Raw genomic sequence first — 20,441 nt, forward strand, 5'->3', positions numbered from 1 at the left:
ACAGTGCTGGTCTGTTTTAAGTAAATTTAGCATGAGCACAAACTATTTTCTTTTGAAATGATTGAATTAAATCAAAAAGCTGCTATAATAGCTCAGGTTTTAAATATTGTCACTTTTCCACTGTATATGGAAAAGAAAAAACAAATCTTATGTATTTGTTAATCCTATTAAGGATTAGTGTTGATTCACATTAGTTTGAGTCAAATTAATCTTCCTTCATTTGGTATTAGAAGTAGGCTCTTTGGGCACAGTAGCTCACACCTGTAACCCTAGCACTTCCGAGAGGCCACGTGGGAGGATCACTTGAGCTCAGGAGTCCGAGACCAGCCTGACCATGAGCGAGACCCTGCCTCTAGTAAAAATAGAAAATCTAGCTGGACATTGTGGTGGGTGCCTGTAGTCCTGGGTACTTGGGAGGCTGAGACAGGAGACCGAGGTTGCTGTGAGCTAAGCTGAGACTACAGCACCCTTGCCTAAGCAACAGAGTAAGACACTGTCACAAAAAGAAAAAAAAAAACAGGCTCTTTCATTCTGGTTTCACTCAAATCCTATCTCCCCACACCCACCCACACACACACTGGAGGGTGAAGGCAACCAGTCAGAACGTCTCACAGGTGAGTCTTTAAGAAGATTAGCAGAAAAGTCTTTACATGGCCTCTGTGGTCAACTGTTTGCTGAACCACACACTTCCCAGCACAGCAGCCTGGCATTTTGAGATAATCAGCCTAGGAACTCAGTCACAAGCCCCCCCCCCGTGTAAGCTATTTGACAAATTCAGCTTGATTCTGGAATTACATTAACTGGGTCCCTTCTTTCTACCAGCCCCAAGCCAGTCCTGCCCTTGTTTTAAAAGAATTGAGGTTTTTCAAATAAAATCTCCTTTCTAAATTCCCTGGCTTATGACTGGTTAGTTGAATACATTGGTCTTTCTTTATGAAAATAGCTTTACTTGGGCGGCGTCTGTGGCTCAGTGAGTAGGGCGCCAGCCCCATATGCCGAGGGTGGCGGGTTCAAACCCAGCCCTGGCCAAACTGCAACAAAAAAATAGCTGGGCGTTGTGGCGGGCGCCTGTAGTCCCAGCTACTTGGGAGGCTGAGGCAGGAGAATCGTGTAAGCCCAAGAGTTAGAGGTTGCTGTGAGCCGTGACGCCACGACACTCTACCGAGGGCGGTACAGTGAGACTCTGTCTCTACAAAAAAAAAAAAAAAAAAGAAAGAAAATAGCTTTACTTAAGTAAAAGCACTTGATAGCACAACTTAGCCGCAGCTTTCTAACCAACAAGCATCCACCAGAGTTTACAAACTCACTGTCAATGTTTTCTATTTAGAGTGCAGAGGAGAGATAGTGATTGCTTTTGAAAAGCAAGTAGAGATTTTGAAATATACTTTCTCTGACAGTTTAAAACCAGGAGAGGTCAATTTCGTACACTGTGGGAAGTTGGTTCTGAGGTCAGGAGGGCAGTCTATCTGAATCCTCAAGAAGTGCCCGAAAAAGCGATCAGCCTTTCAGAGGCAGCCGAGGGAAGCGGGCCTGGGCTCAGGTTCTTCTCACCACATCCTCTGAGGATCACGGCGTCCCAGCTGTCACTTCACAGGGGTGGAAACTTGCAGCCGCAGCCCCTTATGAAGAGAGGAAGGAATAGTCAGCCTAGGAGACAAGGCAGCAGCTGACGCGAAGCCATTGATGGGAATCGTATTAAGGAAACACAGACTTCTTTAAAAGTTCAGTGTTGCCCAGACACTGGTGGTTAACACTTTGTAGGAAAAGGCAGAGGCTTCTGGCTCAACATTTGGTTTTCATGGACTCTCGCTGCAGTCAGAACTATTTCTTCTTCTCTCCCCTCCCCCTGCCTTTTCAGGGGTCTTTGGGCCAGCTCGAAAGGAATGTGGAATGGTGTGTGGACTTCTGCGGTGCGCATGCATTGATTTTTGCATCTCGGCTGGGTGCAGAGGGAAGGAGGCTAATGTGTTTGGTGAAGCCGCGTGATGCAGAGGCCTGCCTGTCCTGCCTCTTGCTTCACTCGGGATCGTAGCACGGGGCAGCCGGGCTCCTGGCTTCTCATTCCTGTCTGTGTCCACAGGGCGCGACTCCAGAGGACTTCAGCAACCTTCCACCTGAACAAAGAAGGAAGAAGCTACAGCAGAAAGTCGATGAACTCAATAAAGAAATTCAAAAGGAGATGGATCAAAGGTACTTACTAACTAAGAAATTCCCGTTCACTTTGGAGAGATGGGAGATGAAATAAATTTAATAGAGATTTTCAGTGTGTGTTGTCACAGATAGTGAGCTGTTTATTATAGTCCTATAGTCCATGAGATTCACTTTTACAAACAGGTTTTATTCAGAATTTAAGGAGCAAAATACATCTGGTTATTTCTCTGTCCTGAGTGGACAGGCGAGCTCATCTGTACAAATGGGGGTGGCCATCACCCTCTCCCTCGCCCCACACCCTCGCTTTGGGAAAACAATTTCCTTTGTCTGTATGAGGATAAGGACACAGCAGCCTTCCTGTGGCAGGTTCTCCAGTCTTGACGGTGTCTAGAAAATTAGTCATAGGATGTCTTGCTCGATGGTCCCCCAGCCATTATAGAAGTGTTGGTGTCTGCTTGCTCTAGGGAAGGCTCTGCAGAGGCCCCTGCTTCAGGGGTTCCCAGATTTCTGAGCTTTCTTATAAGTTTGATCGTATAGATTGGTGCACATGCAAAAAATTATAAAACAAAAGTACAACAGATTCGCCGTCTCTTCCCATGTGAGTGTCCCTTCCCACATCTCTGGCTGTAATGCTGTCCCACCATGTGGGGTGTTTGCTAACAGGGCCGACTGAAAAGCCACTTTCTCTGTTGTCGCTCACCCTCTGTGTTCTCACTGAGATAATTGGGCAAGTCGTTCACTTTTTGGAATTTGAACCTAGAAGATAACTTGAGATGTTGTGCTCTCTATAAATAGGTCAAATGGTGATGTCACGTATCATTAAGTTACATTGAAGCTGGGCTAAAATTTGGTTATGCAAAAAAATAACCAACCAGCATTGGAAAGGCAGTACAGTTTAAATGCATGCAGCAGAAAAGGGTGGGGTTTTTAAAAATTCTTTCACCCCTGATAGAGCAACTCTTAAAAAAATAGGTTATTTTATAAACATTTTTACAGCATATAAAATATAGGAGCACACATAATTGGCTTTGTTCTAGTTTTGTATAAGAAGTATACTTCATAAAATGGAAATTTTGATTTGTACTTCTTTTTTTTTTTTTTTTTTTATTGTTGGGGATTCATTGAAGGTACAATAAGCCAGGTTACACTGATTGCAATTGTTAGGTAAAGTCCCTCTTGCAATCATGTCTTGCCCCCATAAAGTGTGACACACACCAAGGCCCCACCCCCCTCCCTCCATCCCTCTTTCTGCTTCCCCCCCCATAACCTTAATTGTCATTAATTGTCCTCATATCAAAATTGAGTACATAGGATTCATGCTTCTCCATTCTTGTGATGCTTTACTAAGAATAATGTCTTCCACTTCCATCCAGGTTAATACGAAGGATGTAAAGTCTCCATTTTTTTTAATGGCTGAATAGTATTCCATGGTGTACACATACCACAGCTTGTTAATCCATTCCTGGGTTGGTGGGCATTTAGGCTGTTTCCACATTTTGGCGATTGTAAGTTGAGCTGCAATAAACAGTCTAGTACAAGTGTCCTTATGATAAAAGGATTTCTTTCCTTCTGTGTAGATGCCCAGTAATGGGATTGCAGGATCAAATGGGAGGTCTAGCTTGAGTGCTTTGAGGTTTCTCCATACTTCCTTCCAGAAAGGTTGTACTAGTTTGCAGTCCCACCAGCAGTGTAAAAGTGTTCCCTTCTCTCCACATCCACGCCAGCATCTGCAATTTTGAGATTTTGTGATGTGGGCCATTCTCACTGGGGTTAGATGATATCTCAGGGTTGTTTTGATTTGCATTTCTCTAATATATAGAGATGATGAACATTTTTTCATGTGTTTGTTAGCCATTCATCTGTCGTCTTTAGAGAAAGTTCTATTCATGTCTCTTGCCCATTGATATATGGGATTATTGGCTTTTTTCATGTGGATTAATTTGAGTTCTCTATAGATCCTAGTTATCAAGCTTTTGTCTGATTGAAAATATGCAAATATCCTTTCCCATTGTGTAGGTTGTCTCTTTGCTTTGGTTATTGTCTCCTTAGCTGTACAGAAGCTTTTCAGTTTAATGAAGTCCCATTTGTTTATTTTTGTTGTTGTTGCAATTGCCATGGCAGTTTTCTTATGAAGTCTTTCCCCAGGCCAATATCTTCCAGTGTTTTTCCTATGCTTTCTTGGAGGATTTTTATTGTTTCATGCCTTAAGTTTAAGTCCTTTATCCATCTTGAATCAATTTTTGTGAGTGGGGAAAGGTGTGGGTCCAGTTTCAGTCTTTTACATGTAGACATCCAGTTCTCCCAACACCATTTATTGAATAGGGAGTCTTTCCCCCAAGGTATGTTCTTGTTTGGTTTATCGAAGATTAGGTGGTTGTAAGATGTTAGTTTCATTTCTTGGTTTTCAATTCGATTCCAAGTGTCTATGTCTCTGTTTTTGTGCCAGTACCATGCTGTCTTGAGCACTATGGCTTTGTAGTACAGACTAAAATCTGGTATGGTGATGCCCCCAGCTTTATTTTTGTTACTAAGAACTGCCTTAGCTATACGGGGTTTTCTCCGGTTCCATACAAAATGCAGAATCATTTTTTCCAAATCTTGAAAGTACGATGTTGGTATTTTGATAGGAATGGCATTGAATAGGTAGATTGCTTTGGGAAGTATAGACATTTTAACAATGTTGATTCTTCCCGTCCATGAGCATGGTATGTTCTTCCATTTGTTAATATCCTCTGCTATTTCCTTTCTGAGGATTTCATAGTTTTCTTTATAGAGGTCCTTCACCTCTTTCGTCAGGTATATTCCTAGGTATTTCATTTTCTTTGAGACTATGGTGAAGGGAGTTGTGTCCTTAATTAGCTCTTCATCTTGACTGTTATTAGTGTATACAAAGGCTACTGACTTGTGGACATTGATTTTATATCCTGAAACATTACTGTATTTTTTGATGACTTCTAGGAGTCTTGTGCTTGAGTCTTTGGGGTTCTCTAAGTATAAGATCATGTCGTCAGCAAAGAGGGAGAGTTTGACCTTCTCTGCTCCCATTTGGATTCCCTTTATTTCCTTGTCTTGCCTAATTGTATTGGCTAGAACTTCCAGCACTACGTTGAATAGTAAAGGTGACAGAGGACAACCTTGTCTGGTTCCAGTTCTAAGAGGAAAAGCTTTCAGTTTTACTCCATTCAGTAAAATATTAGCTGTGGGTTTGTCATAGATAGCTTCAATCAGTTTTAGAAATGTGCCACCTATGCCTATACTCTTCAGTGTTCTAATTAGAAAAGGATGCTGGATTTTATAAATGCTTTTTCTGCATCTATTGAGAGGATCATGTGATCTTTATTTTTGCCTCTGTTAATATGGTGGATAACGTTTATGGACTTGCATATGTTAAACCAGCCTTGCATCCCTGGGATGATGATTTGTACTTTTTATTACATGTGGAACCAGATATTAAAAGAATTAATACAGGCTTGGCGCCCGTAGCTCAGTGAGTAGGGCGCCAGCCACATACACTGAAGCTGGTGAGTTTGAGCCTGGCATGGACCTGCTAAACAGCAATGACAATTGCAAACAAAAAATAACCGGGCGTTTTGGCAGGCGCCTGTAGTCCCAGCTACTTGGGAGGCTGAGGCAAGAGAATCTCTTAAGCCCAAGAGTTGGAGGTTGCTGTGAGCTGTGGCGCCATGGTACTCTACTGAGGGTGACATAGTGAGGCTCTGTCTCAAAAAAAAAGAGTTAATATAATACAGACTTCATGCTTTTTTTTTCTTTTTTTTAATTGATGGTATCTAGAAAATTAGTTATGATTCGACTCTCTTTTAGAGAGTCTCACCACATCACCCTTGGTAGAGTGCCATGGCACCACAACTCACAGCAACCTCAAACTCTTGGGCTCAAGTGATTCTCTTGCTTCAGCCTCCCAAGTAGCTGGGACCACAGGTGCCTGCCACAATGCCTGGCTATTTTTTTTTGGTTGTAGTTGTCATTGTTTTGGGGGCCTGGGCTGGATTTGAACTCATCAGTTCCGGTGTATGTGGCTGGCACCTTGGCTGCTGAGCTATAGGCGCTGAGTCTTTTTTTTTTTTTTTTTTTGAGATAGAGTCTCACTATGTCTCCCTCAGTAGAGTGCTGTGGCATCACAGCTCACAGCAACCTCAAATCTTGGGCTTAAGTGATTCTCTTGCCTCAGCCTCCCAAGTAGCTGGGACTACAGGCATCCGCCACCACACCCAGCTATTTTTTTGTTATTGTTGTCATTGTTTAGCAGGCCCGGGCCAGGTTCAAACCCATCAGCCCCAGTGTCTGTGGCCAGCACCCTAACCACTGAGCTACAGGCACCAAGCCAAACTTCATGCTTTTTAATAGTTGAGCCATTATATTTTCTATAAGAGTAAGAAATTATGATTTGGCCAGGCACACTGGCTCACACCTGGAATCCTAGCACTCTTGAGAGGCTGAGGAGGGAGGATCCTCCTCAGGAGTTGGAGACCAGCTTAAGCAAGAATGAGACTTCATCACTACTAAAAATAGAAAAGTTAGCCAGGTATTATGGCAAGCACATTTAGTCCCAGCTACTCAGGAGGCCAAGACAGTTGGCCTCAGGAGCCCGGGAGTTTGAGGTTGCTGTGAGCTAGGCTGATGCCATGGCACTATACCCAAGGCCACAGAGTGAGACTCTATCTCAAAAAAAAAAAAAAAAAGTTACAATTCGAGTATCTGAAATGACATTTTAGATGTTCGTCGCAAACTTAAAACAGATGTACCCTTTCTAATTGTCCAGTATCATGTAGGAAGCTTTCTCTGTCACTTAGGTGGTAGCCATCAAATTTGATTAACCTTTTAACCACTATGACAGGCCTTGTAGGTAATAAGATAAATCATTGAACTATTCAATGACCGTTTATTGAACACTTACTGTGTACAAGGAAATATTGGAGGCACTGAGGTTAAAGCAGTGAACAAAATGTACAGAAACCTTTATTGTCATGCAACTTATATTTTGTGCAGAAAAAACAAAATAAATAAAAGACTTAGAGCAGAAAATTGGCATGATCTGGGAAATTTTTTAGAAAAACAATCGATTTTAAAAAGGCAAGAAAAGGGGCTAGGTGAGGTGGCTCACACCTGTAATCCTAATACTCTGGGAGGCTGAGGTGGGTGGATTGCTTGAACTCAGGAGTTTGAGACGTGCCTAAGCAAGAGCGAGACCCCATGTCTACTAAAAATAAAAAACCTAGCTGGGCATTGTGGCAGGAGGCTAAGACAAGAGGATATCTTGAGCTCAAGAGTTTGAGGTTGCTGTGAGCTATGATGGTGCCAGGGCACTACTCTACCCAGGGTGCCAGAGTGAGACTCTGTCTCAAAAAAATAGAAAGAAAGAAAGGTGGGGGAGGGAGGAAGAGTAGGGGGCAAAGCTCTGCTGTCTGCCTCCTGTGGATACTCACTGTGGATTCAGCTTCTTAACAGTGGAAATGGCATTAGTAAAATTACCAAAAGCAATTAACTGTGCTTCTTTATGAGGCAAATGTAGTATAACCCACAAGACTCAGGATGCGGGTCGTAGCTTTAGTTTGCGTGAAGAATGTACATATGGAAATACTTGGGATTTCTTTGTTTTTCCTGTTGTTTGGGCAAAGGAAGGGCAGGATTAATTTATTAATCCTTCTTCTTTTCTTCTTTTCTTTTTTTTTTTTTGATAAAGAGTGTCACTATGTTGCTCTCGGTAGAGTGCTATGATGTCATAGCTCACAGCAAACTCAAACTCCTGGGCTCAAGGGATCCTCTGGTCTCAGCCTCCCACAAAGTTGGGACTATAGGCACCTCCCACAACACCTGGCTATTTTTAGAGATAGGATGGTCTTGAACCCCTGAACTCAAGCAATCTGCCCATCTTGGCCTCCCAGAGTGCTAGGATTACACACATGAGTCACAACTCCACCACAACTCCTGGCCTAATTTATGTTTCTTATTCACTGGAGGTAATAGAGAAATACTATCCAGAGAAAAAAACAAATGAAATTTAAAAATCAGCCTCTGGATTATACAGCCCTGGCTAGCAGAAGTCTTGCAGAGAATTTCTAGAATGAAAGCTGATGTGAAGATGGTCCCTTCAAATCTACACTCAGAGATAATCTCGCCACGTTTCCACTCATCCAGCTTTCAAAGTTTTGGAATACAATTGGCCAACAGCAGTAGCCTTTACCGTGTTCTGTCTGTTCTTTTTTTCAGAGATGCCATAACCAAAATGAAAGATGTCTACCTAAAGAATCCTCAAATGGGAGACCCAGCCAGCTTGGATCACAAATTAGTGGAAGTCAGCCATAATATAGAAAAACTCAGATTAGAGACCCAGAAGTTTGAGGTATGAAAACTCTTCTTCAAAAGCCTTGTTGGTGGGGCGACACCTGCGGCTCAGCGGGTAGGGCGCCGGCCCCATATACCGAGGGTGGCAGGTTCAAACGGAGCCCCGGCCAAACCGCAACAAAAAAATAGCCCGGCGTTGTGGCGGGTGCCTGTAGTCCCAGCTTCTCGGGAGGCTGAGGCAGGAGAATCACCTAAGCCCAGGAGTTGGAGGTTGCTGTGAGCTGTGTGAGGCCACGGCACTCTACCGAGGACGATAAAGCGAGGCTCTGTTTCTACAAAAAAAAAAGAAAAGAAAGAAAAGCTTTTTTGGAAACAAAGAAAGAGAAAGAGGAATAGGGCCCACTCCACGCATGGTGTGGAAGCCGGCAGTCTTCCCTGGGAGAGGTGCTGCCGGGACTGGCCAGCTATCCTGGGAGTTACAGCAAAGGAGAAATACAGTTACCGTGCACTGCTTTTCAGCATATTCAGTTTAGTTGTGTGTCTTAAAATTATGTTGAAAGTTTTGTATGTATGAAGCGTTGTCTTTTAAGCATCTCAGTTAAGTTTGTTCTGTTTCTTTCTTTCCTTTTATTTGAGACAGAATCTCACTTTGTTGCCCTCAATAGAGTGCTGTGGTGTATTAATTAGTTCACAGCAAGCTCAAACTCTTGGGTTCAGGAGATCCTCTTGCCTCAGCCTCCCAAGTAGCTGGGACTATAGGCGCCCGCCACAACTCCTGCCTATTTTTTGTTGTATTTTTCATTGGTGTTATTTAGCAGGCCCTGGCCAGGTTTGAACCTGCCAGCCTTGGTGTATTTGGCTGGTGCCCTACCCACTGAACAGCAGATGCCGAGCTGAGTCTGTTCTGTTTCACTGCCATGTTAATATAATTGGGAGTGTTGGCTCATCCATCAGTTCAGTGATTGAAAAAAGGCAATGAAAAAAAATCAGCTGAAATATGTTAATATTCTTTCAGAGGACCTATTATGGGAAGGTTATATATGTAAAAATTGGCAGGAAACACAAATAATAAATGTGTTAAGAAAAGAAAGGAAGGCTCAGCGCCTGTGGCTCAGGCAGCTAAGGCACCAGCCGCATACATCTGAGCTGGCGGGTTTGAATCCAGCCCGGGCCCGCCAAACAATGACGGCTGCAACCAAAAAATAGCTGGGTGTTGTGGCAGGCGCCTGTAGTCCCAGCTACTTGGGAGGCTGAGGCAAGAGAATTGCTTGAGCCCAGGAGTTGGAGGTTGTTGTGAGCTGTAATGCCACGACACTCTACCCAGGGCGACAGATTGAGGCTTTGTCTCAAAAAAAAAAAAAAAAAAATGAAAAGAAAACTCAAAAGCTATAAACCCACTATCCCCAGCAGATTTAAAGACTAGAGAGGGGCTGGAGCTGATTCCAATCTGAATAGATCATTTCTACCAACGAAGGGTCAAATTTGGCTTTTTTTTTTTTTATTTGTTTTAGAATCTGTCAACAGATTCTAAATAATGTTGCTCTGATCTTTTGGAACCTAGAAATAGCACTTTCTCATCATTTTTATTCCTTTGCCTTCTTTATACTGTTTCAAATTGTGCTGAAGATAATTTTATCCACTTTGATTTCCTATGTATGAGTTTCATCACTATTTTTTATTATTTATTTATTTTATTTCAGATTAATGTGAGGGTACAATGTTTGCATTTGTTGGGTAGAGTCCCTCTTATAGTTGTGTTCCGAACCCAAGAATGCACCATATACCCTTACATTGTGCCCACTGAGTGGGAGCCCACCTCCCTCCTTCCCTCTCTCCCCTTCCTGGTTCCCCCCAGCTTGAATTGCTGTGAGTTTTTCTCTTGTGTGGGCGTGTATTAGATCAACTACTGGCTTCATATTAGGATTGAGTACATTGGATACTTGCCTTTCCATTCTTATGATACTTTACTAAGAATAATGTACTTCAACTACATCTAGGTTAATACTAAAGATGTAAAGTCTCCATCGTTTTATGGCTGGATAGTATTCCATGGTATACATATACAGACCCCAGTTTGTTCATCCATTCCTGGGTTAGTGGGCATTTAGGTTGTTTCCACGTCTTGGCCATTGTAAATTGAGCTGCAATAAACAATCCAGTGCAAACGTCCCTATGATGAAATTATTTTTTCTTCTGGGTAGATGCCCAGTAATGGGGTTGTGGGAGCAAATGGAAGGTTTAATTTGAGTTCCTTGAGGATTCTCTGAATTTCTTTCCAAAGAGGCTGCATTGGTTTTTAAAAATTACACTCCTAAAAAAAATGGAAGTGTGGCTTTCAGACTGAATCGCTGCTTAAGTGTGATTGTGCCCTCAGGTGTCCCAGGGTGACCTCATGATCACAGAATTTTTGGAACTGAAGGAACTAGAAGTGACTTATCCAAGATCACACAGCTGCTTCAGGCTCGAGGCTGTAGACTAGAGCAGTGTGCCACACTGTGGGCCCTGTGCAAACATGAGTTGGATTCTGCTTCTCCAGCTTCAGGGGAGATCGGAGTGGCTGCCTTTGAGTGTGTTCAGACAGCTTAGGGTAGAGGAAGTAGACAGTCTGTCCCCAGCTGGACCTTCTGCCTTAGTTTAAATGACCAAGAAGCAGGCCCGACTCCACGGTCCTGCCTTCAGATGAACTGAGGCCAGAGTCTTTCATTGCTTTTTGTTTCCAGGCCTGGCTGGCGGAGGTTGAGGGCCGACTCCCCGCACGCAGTGAGCAGGCCCGCCGGCAGAGCGGCCTGTATGACAGCCAGAACCCGCCCACGGTCAACAACTGCGCACAGGACCGGGAGAGGTACAGTATCTGTGCCGGCCTGCTCTCAGCGGGGAAAGAGATGTGCTTTGCATTCATTTCCAAATCCTGGAGTTGGGAAATGAGCAAAAGGCACTTGTTAGATACCAAAATGTCTGTTATGATTGACTTATGATTCTTCCTCTGATCTGAGCGTGTGGAGTGATTTAGGAGGGTCGTAATTACGGCACTCTTGGGGGGGGGGTTGCATGTGGTCAGAGGGACCAAATCACAGTCCTCTCTGGGGTCCGTCCGCTATAGTTGCTGTGTGTTTTCCTTTCTTGAGCAGCCCAGATGGCAGTTACACAGAGGAGCAAAGCCAGGAGAGTGAGGTGAAGGTGCTGGCCACGGATTTTGACGATGAGTTTGATGACGAGGAGCCCCTTCCTGCCATAGGGACCTGCAAAGCTCTGTACACATTCGAAGGTAACGCGTCATGTCGGCCGGATTCTCCTGCCTTTTATGAACCAAGTCTGAGTCACTCTTCTGTTTCTGAGCCCAGAACTTTCTTTAGAATCCTTCCAACTCGGGCGGCGCCTGTGGCCCAGTGAGTAGGGCGCCGGCCCCATATACCGAGGGTGGCGGGTTCAAACCCGGCCCCGGCCAAACTGCAACAAAAAAATAGCCGGGCGTTGTGGCGGGCGCCTGTAGTCCCAGCTACTCGGGAGGCTGAGGTAAGAGAATTGCTCAAGCCCAGGAGGACTTGGAGAAACGTCCTTAGGGAGGCCTGAAGTTCACGTGTGGGAGAGTTTCCAGGGCAGTGAGTGAGGGTCAGTGCACCTGAGAGGTCCAAGGGGAATGCATTTTTTAATTTTTTGTACACATGGGGCCTCACTATGTTGCTCGGGCTTATACCGAGAGAGCTCCCAGCCTTAAGCAGTCCTCCTGCCTTGGCCTCCCACAAGCGCTGGGGTGACAGGCAGGAGCCACCACACCCAGCCAGACCTTATCTTTTCCTACACTTGTTTCATCACCATGACCCCAGTTTGCTTCCTACCTGAATTAGACAAGGAACCTAAACTCTTCTGATACTGCCTTTTCAGGTCAGAATGAAGGAACCATTTCTGTAGTGGAAGGAGAAACCCTGTATATTATAGAGGAAGACAAAGGAGACGGGTGGACCCGCATCCGGAGAAGTGAAGACGAAGAGGGTTACGTCCCCACGTCGTACGTCGAAGTGTATTTGGACAAAAACGCCAAAGGTGCTAAGACTTATATTTAATACCACTTAAAAAAAAAACTTAAAAGTTTTGGAGTTGTTTCTCCCCACAACTGTCGCTGTTACAGGCAGTTCTTCAAGAGACTGGAAGGCCAGCCCCGCAGGGTGTGTTCCCATGTAGTCTCACAGTGGACTGACTGGCAGGCATCGCGCACCCGAGTTGCCTTGTCTAGTTTTGACTATGATCGAGTTTCTGGCTGAGGAAATTTTTCGCGGAAAGCTGCCAACTGCCAATTTACAACTGTGTCCTTCAAAATCTGATATATGTTTCTTCTTTTGGCGGCACCTGCAGATAACAAAGTTGCATTCTAACTTCTAATCGGTGTTTCTGAATTAAAAAGGCTGCATGCGCCTGTCATGCAGGTGCAGAAGACTTCAGTTCTCGTGTTTCTATCTGGTATCTACCATAAATTGAACTTTGTTAGGGTATTACGTTTTGTAACTTAAAAAGATTGGACTATGCTAGTTTGTTAAATTTTATAATCATTCACTTGGGAGGAAGTCATAATTAAAATTTCCCCCCTCTTGATAAAAGAAATAAATAAGATTGGTATATTGGTACCAAAAATGTATATTTTTACTTAAAATCATGATTATCCCATTCTGACTATATGATCCCCAACAAGCAATTGAAATCTGGAAAAATTTGCTCAATTAACCTGTTGATTTTTATATGACATTAAAAATGATCTTCCCAGCTCCACCCAACTGATGTGCTAATGCTATCTTGGTGGGGGACAGCTACCCCTCGGCTCCTTTTGGCTGTGACTTTCTGGCACTTGGTTGTTTCTGTCGGAGGTTTTGTTGTGGGTAGAGTGTATCCAGCTCCAGTGGCCCAGGTGGGGCACACAGTAGAACTGGGTATGCCAGTAACTGCTTCCACACACAGGCACGCCACTTTTCAAAGGGTTTTGTTTTTTCTTAATCATTGGCAAAGTTTAAACTTACTGCAAATTGTTCCAGAATTTCTGGCTCATTTATATGATTAACTGTAGCCAGAATAAAATAAAATCCTTCACTATCTTTAAAGGAATCTGGGCCACTTGGGAATTTACTTTTTTTTTTAAGAGACAGTCTCACTCTGTTGCCCTAGGCTAGACTGAGTGTCGTGGTGCAACCCAGCTCACTACAACCTCAAACTCCTCAGCCTCCCAGAGTGCTGGGATTATAGGCAGGAACCACATGCCCAGCCAAGTACACATTTTTAAATTGGCACTAAGGAGGGAGGGTAGATATGAAATTGGTCACACGGCCAGGCACAGTGACTCACACCTATCATCCTAGCCTGACACCTATCATCCAGCCTGAGCAAGAACGAGACCCTGTCTCTGCTGAAAATAGAAAAACTAACCAGGCATCTTGGTGGGCGCCTATAGTCCCAGCTACTTGGGAGGCTGAGGCAAGAGGATCACTTGAGCCCAAGCGAGTGAAGTTGCAATGAGCTATGATGACACTCTATCGAGGCACTCTATCCATGGTGACAGAATGAGACTCTGTCTCAAAAAAATAAATTAAAAAATCAGTCACGTACATAGATGGATACCACCCCCAGGATTTCCTTGTGCCCATTGCTAGAATCCGCCCTGGGATCACAGCACCGGCTGTGAGTGGGTCAGAATAAAGGTGCCAGCTCAGATTCTCCTTTTATTTGACTTTGAAAACTCTTTGTGCGCCTTCCTTCCTTTTAAGTAGGAAATTAGCTCCTTCCCCCTCTCCCTTGTGGGTCCACTTTATAAGCTCAAGTCAATTTAAAGCTGCTTTTTCATAAGCCATAGCTGCACGTCAGGCTCTAGAACCCGGCAGCAGTGATACGTGCTTGTCACTGGGTTTCAAGATTCCAGCAGCAAGTTCCCTTAAATTTCACAAGGGCCACCAAAATAGAACTTAGTAACCTTTGTTTAATGGCAGACTGACTTTTCTAAAAATATACTTTTTATTTTGAAATAACGATGGAGTCTTAGGACGTTGCAGAGAGGGCCCAGAGATTCCCGTGTACCCTTCACCCCGTTCCCCCCCCGGGGCTGATCTTACACAGGTGCAATGTCAGATCCACAGCAGGAAGACAACACTGGGCAGCAGGAGTTTGAAAGTAAATGGGAATTTTGTAATAAAAATTTCTTATGGGGCGGCGCCTGTGGCTCAGTCGGTAAGGCGCCGGCCCCATATACCGAGGGTGGCGGGTTCAAACCCGGCCCCGGCTGAACTGCAACCAAAAAATAGCCGGGCGTTGTGGCAGGCACCTGTAGTCCCAGCTACTCGGGAGGCTGAGGCAGGAGAATCACTTGGGCCCAGGAGTTGGAGGTTGCTGTGAGCTGTGTGAGGCCACGGCACTCTACCGAGGATCATAAAGTGAAACTCTGTCTCTACAAAAAAAAAAAAAAATGTATATATATATATATCTTATGAATACTTTTGCTGGCACAACATCCACAAAGCCACTCCTCCTGACCCCTCCGTGGGGGCGTTGTTTCAATTCTCTTGGCTGACCCTTAAACAACAGGGGTTAGTTGTAAGGAGCAGCAGCAAGTTTACAGCTTGGTGCGTGTAATCAAGTGAATGGGGGACCTTAGCTATTAAAACCTGACCTTTCTATTGGAAGATGAACTCATTTCCAGACTATGTAGTCCTGGAGAAAGCAAACTAGATGCTGAAAATGTCTAAAATGGGACAAAACAACACTAGCCTTTAAAAAACCTTCTCTGAAAATACCGCATTCTGTCAAAGTGTGGGGTTTTTCCTTTAGTTATCCAAATTTGATTCAGAAAATAGCCCTATTGACTTGTGAGGAGGTGGTGTTGCTTTGGACATGTACATTTACTTACAATTATTAATCTGTGTGATCAAATAACACAGATGAATCTGTGTAACGGCAACTAACCAGTAAGGGTTTTCTGTGGTTTCAGTTCCATTTAGTCCATGTGGGAAGTATTAGAAAACCCTGCAACAATTCCCAAGGAAGCCGGGATTCCCATTTCCGCCCCACATATACTTGTTTTCTTCCAACAGTTCTCAGTTAAAAATAAAAGAAGCAAAACCTCAGCTGTTGATAAAGCTTTCTCCTTTTATTTGATGGATACACTTAGAGGTTAGTAATATGTAGGCGAAGGCTTTCCTCCCTATAAATCTGCCCAGCTTGCCTGGAAACACTGTTCCCCCGGGCCCATCCGGTCTGAGCAGCCCGCCACTTTCTGATGGACGCAATGGACAGCAGTTTTTATATTTAATAATGCCGGTGCACTTTGTGTGTGTGTGTGTGTGTGTGTGTGTGTGTGTGTAGTGTCTACAATGTGCTTATTTAATAATTGCCAAACTATTTAGACCAGAGTAACTTTCAACTGGTCACTTGGATTGTGACTTTCTTTTGTGGTTTTGTTTCTGTTTTGTAAATTGCTTTCTGTTAAACATCATTCCCTCCCCTGAATATATTTGTATATACTGCCCTTTAAAAACGAAAATGAGTACTTGAGTGCATTGATTTCACGTTTTAGTCTTTTATCTGTTTGTTTTGTTGGTTATTCTGCCGCCTAATGACCTTTTTGTTTTTGTGACTGCCGGAGACCGCATGGCCTCCAGCGCTGGTAGCAGGTCCCCTGCTGGCCGCTCCACACTTGAATTTATTATAAACACTTGGGTTCTGAGTAAGTTTTGTTTTAATATGGCCAAGATGATTGTTTCTTTCTATTCTTATCCTAAAAGAAAAGAATCTGTCTGGCATCTTTTAGTTGTACCCTCGTATCTGCCTCTCTAATAAACGTATTTTTCCTTCAGTGTTGTGTATTTTAAGTGATTTTTCACCTTCCCAAGAAAATTATTCTGTGTACTATGAATACTTAACGCTTTCCTCTTTAGTAACGGGGAATTTTCTGACCAAATGCTTTCTTAAAATTCTGCCTTAATGACATCTTGCCTGTTCCTTACCCTGTGTGTACTTAGGCCCTGAAAAGTCTGTGTGCCTCATGTCTCTTCCTCCTCAGGATAAAGAACTTTCACTGTTTATTGTTGAATGAACCCTGAGTGAGGAGCTGTCCTTCTCCCCAGAGATTTTACGTTGCACTGCCACAGACCAGACGTTTCCGCTGGAGGGAGAACGCAGGCCTTTGCGTCCCTTACACCATTCTGAGCAGCCCACCCAGTTCTTTCTTATCTGACAAGGAAACTCAGTCTTCTGTGTGGGCTTCTTTCATTTGTTGGTGTTGCAGTTTTTTGTCGGGGCCAGGTACAAACTTGCCACCTCCCGCATATGGGACTGGAGCCCTACTCCTTGAGCCTGTGTGGGCTTCTTTTAACCCAGAAATAAAGACCAGCTAAGGACTGGAGATCAAACCGTGAAAGTTCCTTATCCCACCTGTGCCCTGGGGTAACCAATTGCTCCAAGTCCCCTCCTTGCCTTCCTTCCCCAGCATCTTCCCTCCCCCCAGGGCAGGGCAGTTTGCAGCCCAGAGCAAAATGCCCGCCTCTAGCCTGCTGCCTTCTTCTCTAACGGAGTCTTTCTTTCTCTTTCTCTTTCTGTTGTAGATTCCTAAAGGTGGTGGATGCCAGCGAGAGCCTCCCTCAAGCCTTCCCAGGAGAAACCCCTCAGCCTGGCCTGCTTGTCTCCGCTGCTCGCCCTCCTGGCGGGTGGGCCCCACCTGCACCTGCAGCCCCGTGTGTGGGCCCCGGGTGGGGCCTTTCTCCCTCCTCCCTCTGCCGCACGCTCCTGTCACCCCTCCTGCTCCTTGTCGGGGGCAGGCCTCTCCCGCCCCACCCCACAGCAGGGTCATCCTCATTGTCATTGCTCGCCCACCCTCCCAGGCCACTGAGACAGTGGGACTCACACACCGCTCCTCTCCTGCCCCTTCCTGGGCGCTCAGTCCACTGGGGCTCGTGCTGGGTCCTTCCACATTTCACACTGTGCCTTTCGTGGAAACTTTGCCACTGGTCTCCCGGGGAGACTGACAGAACCGGGACCTGGCGAGTCAGACGTGCACCAGGTGGAATGAGCGCCTGGCTGTCATCACCCTAGGAAATGCTTCCTCTTTTCCCAAGACCATTAAGTATTGTGTGGTCCTTGTCTGATTCTGGGTCTGAGAGCATCTGTGGCGGGCACGGGGCACACACACACACACACACGTTTTTGTTTGGAGCCCTGTCTTCACCGGCCAGCCCGTTGTCTTGCCTGTGTCCGCCTTTCATGAGGAGCATCTTGGCTGCCCTTCGACAGCGTCTCCCTGTCCGAGGACTGTGGGGCATGCACTGTGAGTGAGAGTCTCACCCCCTGGGTCACCTCACAGCCAAGTGGACATTCCTCTTCCTTCCATGAGTCCCGAGGGATTGTGGCACCTCCATCACCAAAGACCCTGCACCTCCTGTGGCCACCGCCCCCGCATCTTCTCACCTGTGCTTCAGGCCATGCGGAGTTTAGTGGGTTCGCTTGGGGACTTAAGTTTCCTTCCCTTATGGATCTTTAAGGAGAAACTGAGGTCACATAGCCCCTCTCGCCTTAGAGCAGCTCAGTCTCTCTTCTCACTCGGTGCAGAAACAGTCAAGAGGATAAATTGGCTGTGCGTTTCTGAGAACAAGGTCGCCAGCAGATGCCTAAGGATGGAGCCAGGCACCTTTATTCTTTTGTTTGGCTTTTGGTCAGTAGGTGGTCACCTCTGTCGTCCCCAATTCTTCTCGACGTTTATGAATCTAAGACAAGGAAGTCCCACAGGAGCCAGAGGGACAAATAGTTGGGAGCCTTTGCTCATGGTTCATCCTGTGTAGGAGACCACTCCTCTCTGCAAAGCGGGGCTGACCACACGCCACCCTTCAGGAGCAGCTCTGTCAGCCCTGAGGAACTAGAATCACAGCAAGGATGTGCCAAGGGCAAGCAGCTGAAAAGGAAACATGAGCACATGAGCCTTCTCTCGTTCTTTCTTCCCCAAAAGTGAGGCCCAGCCAAGGGCGCTGGCACTGCTCACCAGGGAACCTGTGCAGCCTCAGGAGTCTCAGGCTCCCCATCTCTGCAAGGGTGACCCGGTCGTCACTCGCTCATCAGCCACTGCAGAGAGTGGGTTTTGTGGGTTAGACAGAAGCCAGGGTGCTGGAGGGTGGGAACAGTCAGGGCCACCGGTCTGTCTGCAAAGCAGCAGGTGCATGGCCAAGGTGGCGGGCCCCACTGCTCTGCCAATGGGCTCCTCTGTCCACACAGCTAATGGGAATTGCCAGGAACTTCTGACCTTCTCCGAGTCAAGCAGACCACTCTGCACTCCACAAGGATGCTAAAGGGTTTTTTTTTTTTTTTTTTGTAGAGACAGAGTCTCACTTTATAGCCCTCGGTAGAGTGCCGGTGGCATCACACAGCTCACAGCAACCTCCAACTCCTGGGCTTCAGCGATTCTCTTGCCTCAGCCTCCCAAGTAGCTGGGACTACAGGCGCCCGCCACAACGCCTGGCTATTTGATGCTAAAGGGTTTTTTAAAATCTGATTTTAGAACCTGGGGAATGCACGTGCAGCCATCTTTCCTAATGGGTCAGGATAGATTCATTTCTCACAGCATAGGGGGAAAGGTATAAGCTATAGTGATTTGTACTTTTAATGTCTGTCACATCCGATACAGGATATGCTTGTATCCTCTGTGTCCCCTTGCATCCTTGTTTTAACATTCTGTACCATCGGCATCCAAAATCGAATGGCTGATGACTGCTTTTAAATGTTTAGCTGTGGTGTTCGCCCCCTCCATCTGCATGGCTGGGGTAAGAGCGCCGCTCTCCAGCTGGGCTCCGTAAGGGCATCAGTGACTGTGAGAGTGGAGGTACGTCACTGACTCCGGGAATCCCGTGACATCATTTCTGTGTTGTTAGGGGCAGCCACACAGAGTAGGCACGTGGGCTTCCCTACAAGCTTCTCTGCCCTGCCTTTGGTCGCTGCCTCTCATTTCTCCACCGATGCTAAAAAGTAGTTGTGTTGTAAGATGACTAATTGTAAAAGAACCTGCCCTGAAAACGACTTACAAACAAAATGAAAGAGAGGAACTTGTCATTTACCCAGTTTTTCCACTGCAGGATGGGAAAAATTAAAAGGCGTGAGAAGCTGTGATGGGATTTTCCTTTGTGAGTTTTTATGGGGCTCATGTAGGAGATAAGCCGGTAGCTTGTCTAACCAGCACAGGACAGAGGCCTCTAACACCTTCTGGTTAACATCTATAATTATAGAAGAAAGTTACACAACGTAAAAAAATGTTCTGTTGATACTAAGTATTTTTCCAGAAATTTTGGTTTCATGTTTCTTACTGGCTCTGTTTCCTGTGCTTATGTCATCCAAAAACTTCTATTAAAAAAAATCCAAAATTGTATTTTAACATGACGTTGAGCACCTTTAAACTTTTTACGTGTGTTGCACTAATTCTTAACTTTGGAGGCATTCCTCTGTCGTGCAGGCCCGTTGCCAGTGTGAAGGTCCTGGAATCGCTCATTTGTCTCTGGAGATGGAATTAAACCAAATAAAGTGCTTCCATTGGAAGGCTTCTGTTGACCTTGTAACTACATGTTAATCCTCTGAATGTTAAATATAATAAAAGTATAACTTCTGGCATGGCGTCATGGGACTGTTTTGTTGCGTGAAGAGGTGACCCTTGTGGAAGCAGTCTGGTGTTGTCAGGAGTCCTCTGGGGTGGGGGGCTGGTGACCTAGATAGCTCTAAATACCAGCCCCACCAAATGTGAAGTGTCTGATTGATCACTTTTTTTTTTTTTTGAGACAGAGCCTCAAGCTGTCACCCTGGGTAGAGTGCTGTGGCATCACAGCTCACAGCAACCTCCAACTCCTGGGATCCAGCGATTCTCCTGCCTCTGCCTCCTAAGTAGTTGGGACTATAGGCGCTTGCCACAACGCCCGGCTATTTTTTTATTGTAGCCATCATTGTTGTTTGGCAGGCCCTGGGCTGGATTCGAACCCGCCAGCTCAAGT

At 45.3% G+C, this 20,441-nt stretch overlaps 1 protein-coding gene across 15 annotated transcripts in view; it reads left to right on the plus strand.

Moving 5' to 3' along the window:
* FNBP1 (formin binding protein 1) overlaps nt 1-20,064 on the plus strand; it is a 144,989-nt gene extending 124,925 nt beyond the window's left edge. For 7 of the 15 annotated variants that reach the window (XM_053559718.1, XM_053559735.1, XM_053559723.1 and 4 more), the window contains 5 exons: nt 2,081-2,190; nt 8,380-8,512; nt 11,175-11,296; nt 11,580-11,719; nt 12,337-13,215. In XM_053559718.1, the coding sequence (XP_053415693.1) occupies nt 2,081-2,190; nt 8,380-8,512; nt 11,175-11,296; nt 11,580-11,719; nt 12,337-12,515 (684 nt within the window). In that variant the 3' untranslated portion in view covers nt 12,516-13,215. Of the gene's footprint in view, nt 1-2,080; nt 2,191-8,379; nt 8,513-11,174; nt 11,297-11,579; nt 11,720-12,336; nt 13,216-17,027 lie in introns of those variants that run through there. The other 8 variants (XM_053559757.1, XM_053559720.1, XM_053559725.1 and 5 more) reach the window with 2 other exon arrangements.
* Nucleotides 20,065-20,441: the final 377 nt, after the last annotated feature.

Source organism: Nycticebus coucang, chromosome 2 (genome assembly GCF_027406575.1).
Source record: "Nycticebus coucang isolate mNycCou1 chromosome 2, mNycCou1.pri, whole genome shotgun sequence".
NCBI lineage: Eukaryota > Metazoa > Chordata > Mammalia > Primates > Lorisidae > Nycticebus > Nycticebus coucang.